This window comes from Streptopelia decaocto (genome assembly GCF_964273445.1).
Source record: "Streptopelia decaocto genome assembly, chromosome: 7".
NCBI classification, from domain to species: domain Eukaryota; kingdom Metazoa; phylum Chordata; class Aves; order Columbiformes; family Columbidae; genus Streptopelia; species Streptopelia decaocto.
In genome coordinates, this window is record NC_138661.1 from 54265883 (window position 1) to 54280021 (window position 14139).

General features: G+C 36.4%; 1 protein-coding gene across 1 annotated transcript in view; it reads right to left on the reverse strand.

Annotated features, from left to right (window-relative positions):
- Positions 1-840: 840 nt before the first annotated feature.
- Positions 841-14139, reverse strand: part of OTOG (otogelin) — a gene marked incomplete at its 5' end in the record, with an annotated part of 107658 nt that continues 94359 nt past the window's right edge. The window contains 10 exons of the mRNA XM_082059239.1: positions 841-1113; positions 2384-2463; positions 7029-7074; positions 8304-8423; positions 8851-8955; positions 10175-10353; positions 11285-11360; positions 12559-12599; positions 13284-13382; positions 13831-13932. Coding sequence (XP_081915365.1) covers positions 913-1113; positions 2384-2463; positions 7029-7074; positions 8304-8423; positions 8851-8955; positions 10175-10353; positions 11285-11360; positions 12559-12599; positions 13284-13382; positions 13831-13932 — 1049 coding nt within the window. The 3' untranslated portion in view covers positions 841-912. The remainder of the gene's footprint in view (positions 1114-2383; positions 2464-7028; positions 7075-8303; positions 8424-8850; positions 8956-10174; positions 10354-11284; positions 11361-12558; positions 12600-13283; positions 13383-13830; positions 13933-14139) is intronic.

Below are 14139 nucleotides of genomic sequence, written 5' to 3' on the forward strand. Positions count from 1 at the left end.
ATAATCCTGGTTTTCTTTTTCCTAATGAATTTGCACATCTTTAAAGTTACTGCTAAAGAAAGTTCATTCTTCTAAAGAAACAGTTTAAGTATGGTGCATTTCATAAGCTGAATGTTTTCATTTCAGGTATTACCTGTATATAGGAATGTAAAATGTTTTTCAATTGTTAAATCTGTGTATTTTCAGTTTACATCATATTGTTTAGCAGAAAGATAAACTACTAAAGACTCATCTAGATAGCCTAAAACACTCTATCTGTTCCATACATTACATGTTTGCCATAATGCTTTTCACTACAATATAAAACACACTATAAAAACTGAAACTATTACCAGGGAATATTACATACAGTTATTAGTATTGACAATGTTTCCCTGATTAAAAACAAACAAACAATAATTTCTCATACATGCTCTATTTCACAATAGGAATATGATTTAAACTGAAAATTCTTCTCATGTTGTCCAAACATTTTTTCTTAATAGATATTGAATGTATTTGCACAATTGCAATGCATTCAAAATAATGAACTGCTGCCAGGTAAGGCAGTCGATGATTTAAAACAGGAATGTGTGCCTGAAAAAGAGTGTGCCAGCCTTCCAGAACAAAATAGATGGTGTTCTTTCTCTTGAGGTGTCTCTAATGTAAATCACTTCACCTTTTAAGTTGGCACCTATTGCAAGAACTCTTAAAACAATCCCTGTGGATGAACATGAAGACAAACCACAATACAAACAATGCAAAGCTATTCTTCAGAAATTTCGAAGACCCTCAAAATATTTTTATTCTTCTACCTTTTAGCATTAACCTGCTAAAATTCAGTTGACCAGGTGTTTCATTTTTAATAGTGAAACTATTCAAATTATGCTGGGAATAGCTGGGCTTGTTGTTTTCTTTCCTTCTAGGTTTTTTTTAAGACCATTGGCAAGAACAATCTGTAGGCTCTTGGACTGAATAGCTGACCCAGGTTGAATTACTGGCACAATACAATTGCACAGTTCGTCTCTGTAGTCCGAGCTCCCTGCAGCATTTGCAGAATCTTGCGTATGTGTTGATGTTGTAGTTGTAAATGCTTGCAGAAGGGCACTTTCCATCACACGAAACAATATTCACCTGGTAACGAACATGAAGAATCATCAGCAAATTGAAGCAGCTAGGAAATAAAGTTAGGAGTTCTCAAGGATGTCCAAAGATATCAGGCACCCAGATCCAATGGCAAAGCAACCAAAGATTTGGAGGCATTTCCAATAGTCCCTTATAAAATCCCACTATATCTGAGTAATAAACCCCAAAGTACGTTGCGCAGAGAGGCCTCAATTTTTATCTTGCAGAGATTAATGATGACTTTCCTGTCATTTTCAGTAACAGCAGATTTTGTCTGTTATCACAAACCAAGAAACAATTTCAGTTTTGAATTTTAAAGTATTTTTAACAAACTTGGCTTGAACATAGCACCAAATGTTCTCTCCACAACTTCCTACAGTATTAATTTCAGTGATACACTGATGTAGTGTTGCTATACGGGAAATGGTAAAGAGGAATATAAGGAATCAAACTTTGGAAAGCCAAGGGGAATTATTACTAATTATAGCAAAACTGTAATAGAGGCTGTAACAGAAACAGTCATATAAACTGATAATTTTTTCAAGTTTAATAGTCAGGAGTTGCGTTTCTATTCAATGAGACACCGAGACTAAATTTCCTGGCTGCTCAACAGTTTACTCTGCAAAATGTACTCTCAGAGTCATTTTAGAGGCTACAGCTGTTTCCCTGTACTCTTTTATTACAGCTTTTCCAGGCACTCTTACACATCTCACACGAGACGTCTGTCTGCACTCTTGCTGCTGCTCCCGCTGCCTGGCTGCCCAGCAGGACACTGGTGGTGTCCTCCTGCAGTAAATCCTTCGGCAGACACGCAGATAGGGCCTCATTCTTCCTACGCATTTCACAGTACGCTCATGCTGCAGTCTAAAAAAAACCCTTCACGACCCAAGATTCCTTTCTTCATGAAGCTGGCATTTAAATACTTTCCCTAGACAGATGGAAAATTAAACATATCTGTAGCCGTTTTAACTGTAGCACATCACTGGCAAGATTCAGTTATATCAAAGTTAATTGTGTTATAGGGTGAACTGAGATCTTGGATTTGCACTAAATCAACATGTGCCTAAATGCATACAAAAGCAGAAGTCACATCCCCCTTTTTCTTATTATTTGAGCATGAGAATGTAGGGAAACATTACAACAGCTCTACGAAGCACAGAAACCTCAGTCTGTGAGAGATGCAGACAACAGCCATGTGGAATTTGTGTTCTCCTTCTTCCTTCTTTTTATTTCTTGTATTATTTTCCTTTTATTAAAAGAAATTGTGATATTTACTTACTGGTGTGTTACTCCTGCAGTCATTCTTGCGTATAGTCATCCTAACAGTCACCTTTTTACAGAATTTTCCATCTTCCTTACCTGCAAAATGGGAATTGATTGAAAAATATCAGCTCAAAATCCTAAAAATTTCAGAGACAAGAACATTCCTGAATGTTTTCTGGGGTCAAGAGACACAAAGTAGAAAATACCCAATACATCACTGCACATACCAAACTTTGGCAAAGTGACACTAGCTATTACATTGTATTGCTTTAAAAACTATTCTATGCTTCATGCATTAAAGTATCTGTCTCATTATATCTTCAATGATCATTATAAAAGGACTATTCTTCATTCAGAAGCCTTTTAAGAGTAAATCCACTGTCTTTTAAAAATTGTTTTAAAACTGGTCATCCACTCCTGTTGTAAGGCTTGTTAATAATGCATAAAATGAATTACCTATGAAATAACTGTAACAAACTTTAATAGCAGCATTTGCATTCCAGTGGTGTAAACAAAGTTTAGAACAGTAGAATCTGATGAAGAATAAGGATTCAGGGGACTACACATTTCTGTACGTTTTTATTAAATGAGAAAATATCCACCAGTAAATAAACAATTTTTTAAAATTTACATTTTTATTAGCATTATTTACACACATTTTCTCACAGAAGTATGTAAAAAGTACATGGATGAAATAAAGATAAAACAAAATCGCAAAATGAAATGAGGAGTTAAACTTAAGACAAGAATCCTGAATATTTGAAGAGAAGCAAAGAAGTTCAGTATAAAGTTCAGATGTTAGAGACCAGAAAGCACAGAATCTTCTGACCATGATCCTCTCTGTGCTGAAGGAGCCAGATCACATTGCAGATCTGCAAGAGAAATGAATAGTCCGTTCCATTATAATGGCTTTCACAGTTCCACAGCAGTTTTTACACAGTCCCACGTGACTCTCCACTTACAGAGCTGCATTTTCTTTCAGTCAAGAAATCCAAAGATGTTGACACAAGGTGAATACCGTTAGCTCCAGAAAAGCAAGGGCCATGAAAGACTAACTCGTTTGACCAATACCTAATACTGAACTGTGACAGAGGTTTATTGTATCTTCATGTGCAATGTCCAATTCCCTGCTCTAATAAATGTCAAAACAGGTAATACTGCTTCTCAAATAGAAGAATTTTTTTGTTTCTGTTGGGGCTATTTTTTCTTTTTGTTTGTGTTTTGTTGTTGTTTTTTGCTGGTTTGCATTTTTTTTTTTTTAACACAAAAGCCTGCTACTGTTTCTAGACATAACACATGTTTCTGGAATATGAAAGAAAGCACAGCAACTAAACTTCTTGGAAGCAAATAAAAATCTACAATTGGAAATGGCTGGCTATTGCTTGACTACCATTGAATTACATTTGCTTAGAGAAAAAGTAAATTAAGAAATGAAGAAAAAATAAATTGTGTTTGAAAATAAAAAACTCACCATTATTTCATGTTTCTCATAGTCCTATTCATGTCCTTTCTTCTTTTACATTATCCATGGTGTGTAGGATGGAGAATTTAGTGCAGCTGTAGATGTGACTTCATCCAGGCTATAGTGAAAGTACATTATATCTCATATATAATGTATTTCCATGCATGTACTTTAATGTCCAGTGGCTTTTAATAAGCTCTGCAATGTAATACACTTTTCCATGAACAACCTTACAAAATACATAAGCATCTTATACATGTCATGTTATAGTGAGATTCTTTTTTACAGTCAGTATGGTTAAAAATCCTTGCTTTGTTTTTGGGTTGACTTACAACAACCTTGTCATTTAAAGCGATGTCAATATGAAAAGAGTAATATAGATTTCAGTGTAGTACATGAGTGTAATTTACAGAAAATTACAGGCAACATCATTTCTCTTACAGAAATACAGAGAGAAGTTTTCACAAAGTAAATGCCAAAACAATTGCATTCATACCATGTTACAATTCAAAAAATTATCATGCTCTAATAAAAAGAGCAAACATAATCTCCAATTTTCATGAAGTAAATGCAGGCTTGCTATTTTCAGTATACTGTTCTGACTATGGATGGGAAAGGAATAACCTGCTTCTACTGAGTATGCCACTGGAAGCAAAACTATACAACACATCATCTGCAAAAACATTTACACAGTAAGCTTTAACAAGCAAAGCTATTAGTCTCTATGTTCTACAGCACTATAAACATAATGGAATTAGCTTACATTTTTAAACACAGCAATTTTACACATGCAGCAAGCTAAAGACTATGCAAGTACTTACTACCAACAGTACATTGTTGGCTAACAACAATGCACTGCCCACACAGTGCAAAATGAAAACCAAACCACAACCGAAATGTGAGCCACTTTGAACCATGAGCAGTTACACTACACTGCAGCTTTTGGCGTAATTGGGGAGCGTGAGGCCTGCTGCTCCTATCAGGGAGTACATTGTTGGAAATCAACAATGATGCTGTTTGGGTTGGTCCTACTTATTTTAAGGAAAATGTACCTGTGTAACAGCTAGCATAGGCTGTGGGAGTGACTGGGCTAACAGGGAATGGGAGGAACACTGACACTGTAGAACCTGGTAAGAATATTATATATTAATCAGATTACGTTACATTCTGGAGTCATTAGATTTCGGTATATTTGAGAAAAGAATTCAACTTTTACATGTCTTTATATTACAGGATCAGAGAATGGCTGAGGCTGGAAGGGACCTCTGGAGGTCATCTGGTCCCACCTCTCTGCTCAAGCAGCCAGCAGCTTAGAACCCTGTCCAGGTATTAGTTGCATTGCTAAGCCTAATATAAAAACTAGTAAGAATCTGATCTACACTGGTATAACTAAGACAATCTGGTATCCTAAATTTAAGTTGTCCTTTAGGGCTACAAGAAGGAAATAGTCTGATTTCCTCTGAGCCACATTTGTAAAAACCCTCTAGGTTTTGATGGAACTCCTGGGACTTAATTTTCAAATACCACTTAAAACTGAAAGGAAAAATCACAATGGTTTCTAATGGTAAAAGACTTCAAAAGAAAACAACCTGAAAACCCTTCTCAGAAAACTTCTCACACAATTAAAATTGACTAACAGCTCTCATGCCAGATTTGTTTGGAGTCAGAATGAACTACAGAATTCACAGAGGTACTATGTTGTCTATAAAGAGGTGTGAAATCAAAACTGTATGAATCTACTTGGTAAATGCAACTCTGAAATCACTGGATTTTTCAAGGGTTTAGTTTTGCGTTGTAATGCATGCTCCAGATTAACAACTTACACTTTCGTCTTTATTTCGGAGTGTGGTTATGATCTAAGTATAGTTAGCAAGATCTTCTGCCTTGCTGAAAAGTAGCTTAATGGATTTTAAAGCTTAATGGATTTTCAATGGTCTTAATAAATTGTTTGTTCAGAAGCTGTCTTAGATGGCTGCTAAGGCACCGAAGCATAATATCAGATAATCAAAAACTAATCTCAAACTATGGAGGACTAGCTTCAGAACTACGACAAACACAGGTCCATCAGAACAAAAAAATGTGAAGAGATGTTACCATTCCCTTACAGTGATCAGGCACTGGATAAAAGCAGATAAATCTTCCCATTTCAATAACCTATGTACTACAAAACGCAATACATAATGAATAACACCGAAAGGTACCTCCCAGTTGGCCACATATAACTCAGTGCAGTAACTGTGCATGTGGTACCTTGTCTGGTCATCATGATTGTTCAAGTCCCATCCCACCCAGCAGGAAATAGCTGCATTTTTCTCCAGCTCTCTCCCACACTACCACCTTCAGCTTTTAGATCACTATTCCAGCCACTTGTGCAAATGAAGTGAGATTTTTCCACCTTTTTAAAGATAATCTGATACTGCCCAGTATAAAATCTCCTTTTCAATTGCATATAGCATTGTCAACTCCAAGTATTTGAGCTTAGAGTCTTCAGGTTAGGTGTCTGATTCTGGTTAAATTCTTACAGAATCAGCCAAAATGTTTCAGCTATGTACCATTGTGCTAAGAAAAAACGTACTCGGCCATTGATTTATATTAAGAATTAACATACTTGGAACCTATTCTGTAGATAATGATTTTTTTCCAGATAAACTTTATTAGCTCTCTTAGATGTCAAAACTTATCTTGGTAATCAAGTAATGGGCAATTTTAAAATTTTAATTTATTTTTAAAGATGTTGCCTGAATGCTTCTAAACTATGTCTATTAATGGAATCCAAGACTATATTAAAATCAGTTAAACATTTACTGCATTAACTTAAAAACTGCATAGATCAGTCTTCATGTTTACCAAACATGAAGATATGAAGGTAGACAAAGCATGTTTTAAGGTGCCTTTTGAAACACAGTATCTTTTATTATACTAAATGCAGTAACCAATATTTTGAGGAGTTTTACATGAGAACTACAAAATACTCAAGGTAGCAATTTTAGTGACTTAGTCAGCCACAGTCACTATCAGTGGAGCAACCCCTTCAATGTTAAACTACTTCATTCTGATTTAAGCATGAGTGAAACTGGGAATAGCACAGTCTTTCGAGATCAGTGCATCAAGCTTTCATGCAGGAAAGAATCAACCTTATTTCTAAGGAAAGAACAAATCAGACAGACTTGTGAGTCTGCAAGTGTCATTAATCACTTACAGGTTTTGCAGCATCCTTCCAAGAATGGTACAACATAGCCTCCAACCTGGCCAGGAGAGAAACGGAGGAAAAATATTGATTTTTTTCAATCATTCATTCTCACACATCTGCACTATACCCATATATCTGCACTACTAGAAATACCTTCCAGATAAAGCTCTGCAGTGTTATTCAGGCAAATGCAGCACTCTGGTGAATGGATGAAGGCTTGGATGTAAATGATCTAACCTGACTGTTCTAACACCAGTGAGTACTAAGCGGCTGTCACTGAATGCCACTATACATCACCTGCTATCAAAAAGCCAGGTTTGGAGAGGGTACAGCTGTGTTTAGACTGACTCCATTATCTGTTACTTAGAATAAATCCCTGACTTCTTGTAGAAGCCATACTGACAGTCACAAAAAACTGATTGTGAAACCAAAGCAGGAAGAAGTCTCATCTAAATGAGAAGCCACTTGGTCCCCATAATGGAGACCATGGCTGTCTGCAGTGCTGTAGCATGAAATGAAGCGTTCCCCAGAGCACAGCGGGAAGAAGAGCTGCGGCTTGTTGCAAAGCTCTCTCAGGATTACCTTGAAGGAGAGTTCAATTTTTGATGTCCACCTCAGTATCTCAAGCCATGATAATCTTTCTCTCTGCCTTAACATTTTTAGTTTGCCTGGAACAGCAAAAGGCCTTTCACCAGCTGTGAAACTGAGACTCTCTCTGAAGAATGAATACATTCTTATCTGCGAGGAAGAACTACAGCCACCCAGCCCCTTTAGGCCAGTTCCTTGCTTGTGTACCATCATTAATTAAGGAAAGTATCCCTAATCTCATTTTGCAAATTCAAATAGAGCTTTGGCTTCTCCTGGAAAATTAGTCCACAAAACCTCCTGTCTCAGTGTAGAAATGTTTTACTGATATTCAGACAATCTTTAATTTTCTTCAGTGTTTTTGACCACTGTGATGAATCAAATTGCTATATGCAGAAAATCAGCTAGAAAGAAGTCCAGCCCGGAAAAGCATCCAAGTTCAGACAGCTGTGCAAGGACTAGTCTGACATTACAAGCATCTATTAGAAATACATAAATTCTGAGGTTTCTCCAGGAGTGAGGTGGCACACTATATGTGTATAGTTAGAGCTTTGCACCTTCAAATGTCTGAGCAAAATGCAAACGTTGCAAGAACTCATCATTTTTCCCTTCTTGAGGTAAAAACATCTTTTGTAAGTGTTAGTCTTTTCGTGCAAACATGAATCAGAGCTGGAATGAAAAAAATGTATTAACACTGACCTTCACACATTCAGTTTCATTAAAGGGCGGGCAGCCAACTGAAGAGGAAACCAGAACTGGTCCTATTGCTGTGTTAGTGCATTCGTATCTGATGCAGTTCGAAATCCAAACAGTACCGGGCTGTTTAAAATTGTAAACCAGAACCTTTGCTCAGCAAAAACAGTACTATAAGTATTTATAATAGAATTCCATTGAAAGTGATCTTGTCTGAATCAAAAGTAATACTTACAGCAAAATATAATTTGGATGCATGTTAAAGTTCTGTTTAACTACAGAACTTAAACGTCCACTAAATATAGAATGTTAAGCAGGTTCTAAAATAGTCAAGTTGATAATAATTCTCTGATACATCAAAATGCCTTAATCTTTGTAGACAGCGATATGATTTACTCTACAATAAATTAATTTTGTGTACATGCAAAACTGTTCCTAGTATTCGGCCAAGTAAAGTTGCTCTTTGCACATTTTATATGGCCAAGTGTGTACAGTATCTCATTTTTTTTGTTTACTTCTAGATATTTTGAGGGAATTAGATGTAAAAACATACCTTAAAATTGGAAACTGTGCCATTGCTGAAAGTGTGGAGACAAGACAAGTTCTTGCAGCTTCCACAGCAAGTTGTTAAATCCTTTGGAGGCTGATAGACTTGGTTCTGCCAAAACCAAATAGAATATTCCTTGTATGAGACCATCTTGCAGCTTGACATTTTACTACTGTAATAAGCAGATTTTTTTTCAGGAATCTGATTTTAGGTACAGCTTTTAAATAACTTTCAAAACCACATGGCTTACATGTGTACACACTGTACATTCATTAAGCTTTTATAAAATACTTTTTTTCTTCATTGAAGTAAGTGGGGAGAAGTTCCAACTCTAAGAGAATGAACTGGTCTTTCAACCACTTTCAAATGTGACAGAGTTCAGAAGATGGTGATGAAGCTGATGAGGGGCCTGGAGCACAAGTGTGATGACGAGCGGCTGAGGGAACTGGGGCTGTTTAGCCTGGAGAAAAGGAGGCTGAGGGGAGACCTTATCGCTGTCTACAACTACCTGAAAGGAGGTTGGAGCATGGAGGGTGTTGGTCTCTTCTCCCAAGTAACAAGCGATAGGACAAAAGGAAATTACCTCAAGTTGTACCAGGAGAGGTTTAGATTGGATATTAGGAAAAAATTCTTCCCAGAAAGGGTTGTCAGGCATTGGAACAGGCTGCCTGGGGAAGTGGTGGAGTCACCATCCCTGGAGGTGTTTAAAAGGCATTTAGACGAGGTTCTTAGGGACATGGTTTAGTGCCAGAGTTAGGTTGTGGTTGGATTTGATGATCCTGAGGGTCTCTTCCAACCAAAATGATTCTATGATTCTATGATCTTCGGGAACCACTGAAATTTTGATTTTGACTTTTTATGCATTAGACATCAAGTAAGTACATAATTATAAAAACTGATCTATATAATATTCCCATGGTAAGGTACCATACTTGGTAAAAATACAAGGTATCATTTCCTTCTTTTATAAAGCTGTTTTCACCACAGTTATAATTATTCTTCTATTTATAGTTATTATCTTCCCAATTCTTTTTGTGCTAATGTCTGCCAGGAATTTGTACCAGTTTGCGCATAATGCAGTTAAAGTCACGCAGGGATGCCAGGTGGCAGTATGCAATATACATTAGTTTGGAGAAGGTTTACACGGGGGAGAAAACAGTGAAGGGAGTGAGACTTCTGTAAACTTGTATCAGAAGTGCGGTAGCACATCATTAGAGGGAGATGTCAGTGTTACTCTTTCCATCTTGTTCATATGACTGTAATCTACTTAACAAAATGCAGTTAAGACCAGCAGTCACAGTGTACACGTCTAAAATAGTGAATTTCTTACAGCTTTGCACTTGACAGCACAGTCTATTGAAGATGTGTTTATTCGGTAATATTTAGTGGAGGGATCAATCACATTTGTACAATAAGAAACATGGCAAATGCCATCTGCACTGTGTTCCACGATTGTCTGTCCAGGACGCAGCACACCTCTCTCATTACTCAGGCAAACTTTGTCTCTCACTACAAGAAAACACAAAAAATAAAAAGCATGGCCACGATAGTCAGCTTGGTATCAAGACTGTTAAAAAATGTTTCAAAGAGTAAAACAGGAATGAAAAAAGCTACTCTACCTCTTTAAGAATTATGGGTCAGATTTTAAACAGTTAATAGTTGTCTAATGCTTCAATACAATTGCCAAATTATTTCAAATATAACATGAAGGAAATTTAAATAAATATACAATATTCTACTAGCTGCACCAACAAAATGACAGTGCAGACTTTTTCAGCAAATTTGTTTTATAAGTCTGCTTCAGGATAGGAAATGTTCCCAAGAAATGTCTATTTCTGCCCACTGATTACTGAGGGTGCAGGGGGCTCAGAAGTACCCATCTTTGTTGTAGAAATCTAGGCAAGGGCAATCCCCACTCTGTCGGCCAACTGGGTGCCCCATAGGAATTATTTTTTCCTGAGTTTTCCCAGATGCTACTGGGCATGCTCTAAGATGAATTTGCATGGTGCTGAATGCTATCCTTGATCTTGTAGAGCACATAAGCATGTCTACCAGCCTCTGAGTAGTCCCATAATGGGTTAGTGGGACTTTTCTTCACGTGGACATTGAGTGGTTTCATTTCTTGCTGGGGTCCTTACTCCAGCTCAGCAAGGTGCAGGCTGCTTAGTCAACACCACCCAACTCTCCCAAAACTGTCTGCCATTTCCCTGCACAGACCTCCTGCTGCAGGAACCAACAAAATACAAGGACAGGTCCTAATCAACCAAATATTTAGTGATGGGTCCTGTTTTCTTGCTTTTTCTTATACTATTTGTGAATTATGTCAGTCAATTCTTTCCTCCTCAGGACCATGTTCAAAGTGAACACCTGATTTATAATTCCTAATTAACTTTAGCACTTGAAAGGGTATTTTTAAAAATTAAATTATTTTCTGACTTACCACAGATGTACTTAACACAGTTACAGATATTTTCTGTGCTGTTCTGAAACTGTTCATCTATCTGAAGTTTCTGCCCCTATGTGTATAAAAGCAGAAAAAAAAAAAAAGTGAAACAACAAAAGAAAGTAAGTGAAACAACAAAAGAAAGTAAGTGAAACAACAAAAGAAAGTAAGTGAAACAACAAAAGAAAGTGAAACAACAGTGTTTTCTTATGTGTATGACTTTTAAACACTTTTCCTTCGGTTTTTGAGAAGCACTATCTCTTGCCTCTAGAAACCTGTTTTGAATCCACTTTCATCACCCACAGGGGCATTTAATTTAGTAAAGATAAGCGAACAGGAATTTTTTTTTACACCTGAAAACTAGGAATGGTTGTTGGTGTCAGTTGTTTGTTTCTGTCATTTAGGACAGAAAAGACTAAGGGAGGCCAACAACAAAATGCAATGGCTTGCCTTTGTACAGAAATCTCCATGTAGGCTAGAGTGTAATCTTTCATGGAATAACTTAATGGATATCAATAGCACCACCATAGCACAGATGTACTTTTTAATTTTTCCTTGTATTGTTTATATGTATGCACATTAATATTTTTCTCCCAGTTTTCTGCAAGCCCTTATTACTTATGCCCAAGTTTCTTCATCTACAAAATTAAAGTACTAACAACAACCTCGCTTACAAAGCATTTTGCGCTTCTCTAAAAAGTAAGTACTATTTCCAGTTCCTTCCTAAGACTCCAAATTATAATCATTATAAATTATTCCCATTGCAATATTATTTTATGGACAAAATAATGACAAGCAAAACCAAAGTATACCCAGTACTGAGAACCTAACTCAGCAATGTTAATGAACACTTTTGTAATGCAGAACAAGTCACAATGAAATACAGTTTAAAGTTCTGCTTAGTCAGTGGTCTGAGTGCATGACATTTGACACATTCACTATAACAAATAACATTAACAAAACACTGATGCTCTAAAGCATTTAGTTCTGGCAATTTAACTATTATATTTTATTGTTTCATGCAGCTCCACTCTACAAGTACTTCAGGATACAGCTGTAAAAATTCCAGAAATATCAATGTTATACAGCCATTTTATTCTGCATGATATTTACATTTAACTGACTTCTTAAAAAATGATATGTTTTTGTAAAGCAATTTTTAAAATGAAGTCTTTTCATATTTCACTGAGAAACCTACTAGTAAGATACTGATAGATGCATTTATTAAGAAATTAATAAAATAATACTGCCAAAGAAGATGCATTTCATACCAGTTTGCACTGAGGTTTGGGGATCGTTTCGCATGCACATTCTAAAACAAAATACAATAAAAACAATAAACCATTTGCCATTTGCTTAAAACAGAGCATGAGAGAAAACAGAAATTCCTGATTTACAAGTAATCACTGAAGACGTTCTGCTGTTTTTTTAAACACAGCTATCTGGGGAGTCCAGATTTCTATTCCATCCTGAAAACTCATACTAGTTTCTATGACCACTTTTACTTATTACAACAATTTACAACACTGTATCAACTGCAGAACCCCTGAACACCTTAAAAAAAATGGTAACCATTCTAGGCGCTAGCCTCCCAGCAGTGACAACTATGATTACAATCAATATAAAGCAATGGAGAATTGTGTTGAAGATGTATGATATCCTACCGTCTTTGTAAACTGGCAAATTCCTCATCTGTGAACCTAAACTTTTGGTTTTAAGCCATAAATAATATGTGAAGTCTTACAAAATTTTCAAGATGATAAATCACCTGTTTGAAGAGGCAAATTCTACAGTATGCTATCACCCTTGTGAAGCAGAAAAAACAAAATGGGCAGTTTAAGAAATCTTGTACTGTCACATAATGTTTCTGTATAATTTGTCCACTGGCAGATCACAATGGTATAGCTGACTTAAAGCAGACTTAAACCCAAGAGGCCAAAGCTCTTGTCAGTGTCTTATTGTCTAAGGCAACTAAAATGAAAATCAGTCATTTTACCACATGTCCGAAAGGGGCAGCAGTTCTCTGGACTCCATACCTCCACCAAAGACATGCCTAGCATACATTTGAATTCAGGACAACGATGTATTTCGCAAACTAAAATCGAGGAGCAGAAAGTCCAATAAACACAAGGTTGATGAACAGATATATGAATCAAGACACAGTAAACTACTTATTCACGATAAATACCTATAGAAAACATCTTACTTGAAAAGACTAATTAGTCAACATTTAATCATTAGCCATCAGGTAATAGTAGCATAGAGTACAACTGCTCTAAGCAAATATTTCAAACAGTTTTAAATCTCTAGAATTTGAGGCCAAAATTACTGTTTTGTCTCCATGATACAGATATTCAGATAATGCTTTAGGCACATCAAGTTTTAAAATGAAAGATTCTTTGTTCAGGACTACAGATGATAGCTTGTTTATATGCACAAGTGGAGCTGTAACTCTAATCCACCATTTTTGGCACTGAACATCCACACTACAAAATTTGATATGTTCTCTATTACTTAAAATACCAAAATGAAGTCAAACTTACTACACTGGTATGTAGGGCAACACCTCTCGGTTGTATTGCCATCCACAATAAGAACTTCTCCTTCTTGACATTTGGGTATTCGATCTGAGCAAGCCCCACATGCTGGAGAAAACAATTATTTACATCTAAAACATAGGAAGACATTTTACTACTGCCTAGGAAACATGCCCATAAAGATTGTCTCAGACACACATGGAGAACAGAGACACTCTGCATTCGTTCTTTATAGTCCCTATTCAAGAGGCTCATTTTCAGTGCATCTTGCCTTTTCTTTGTCCCCTGCTGTAAGGAATGAATACTTTGTGAGTC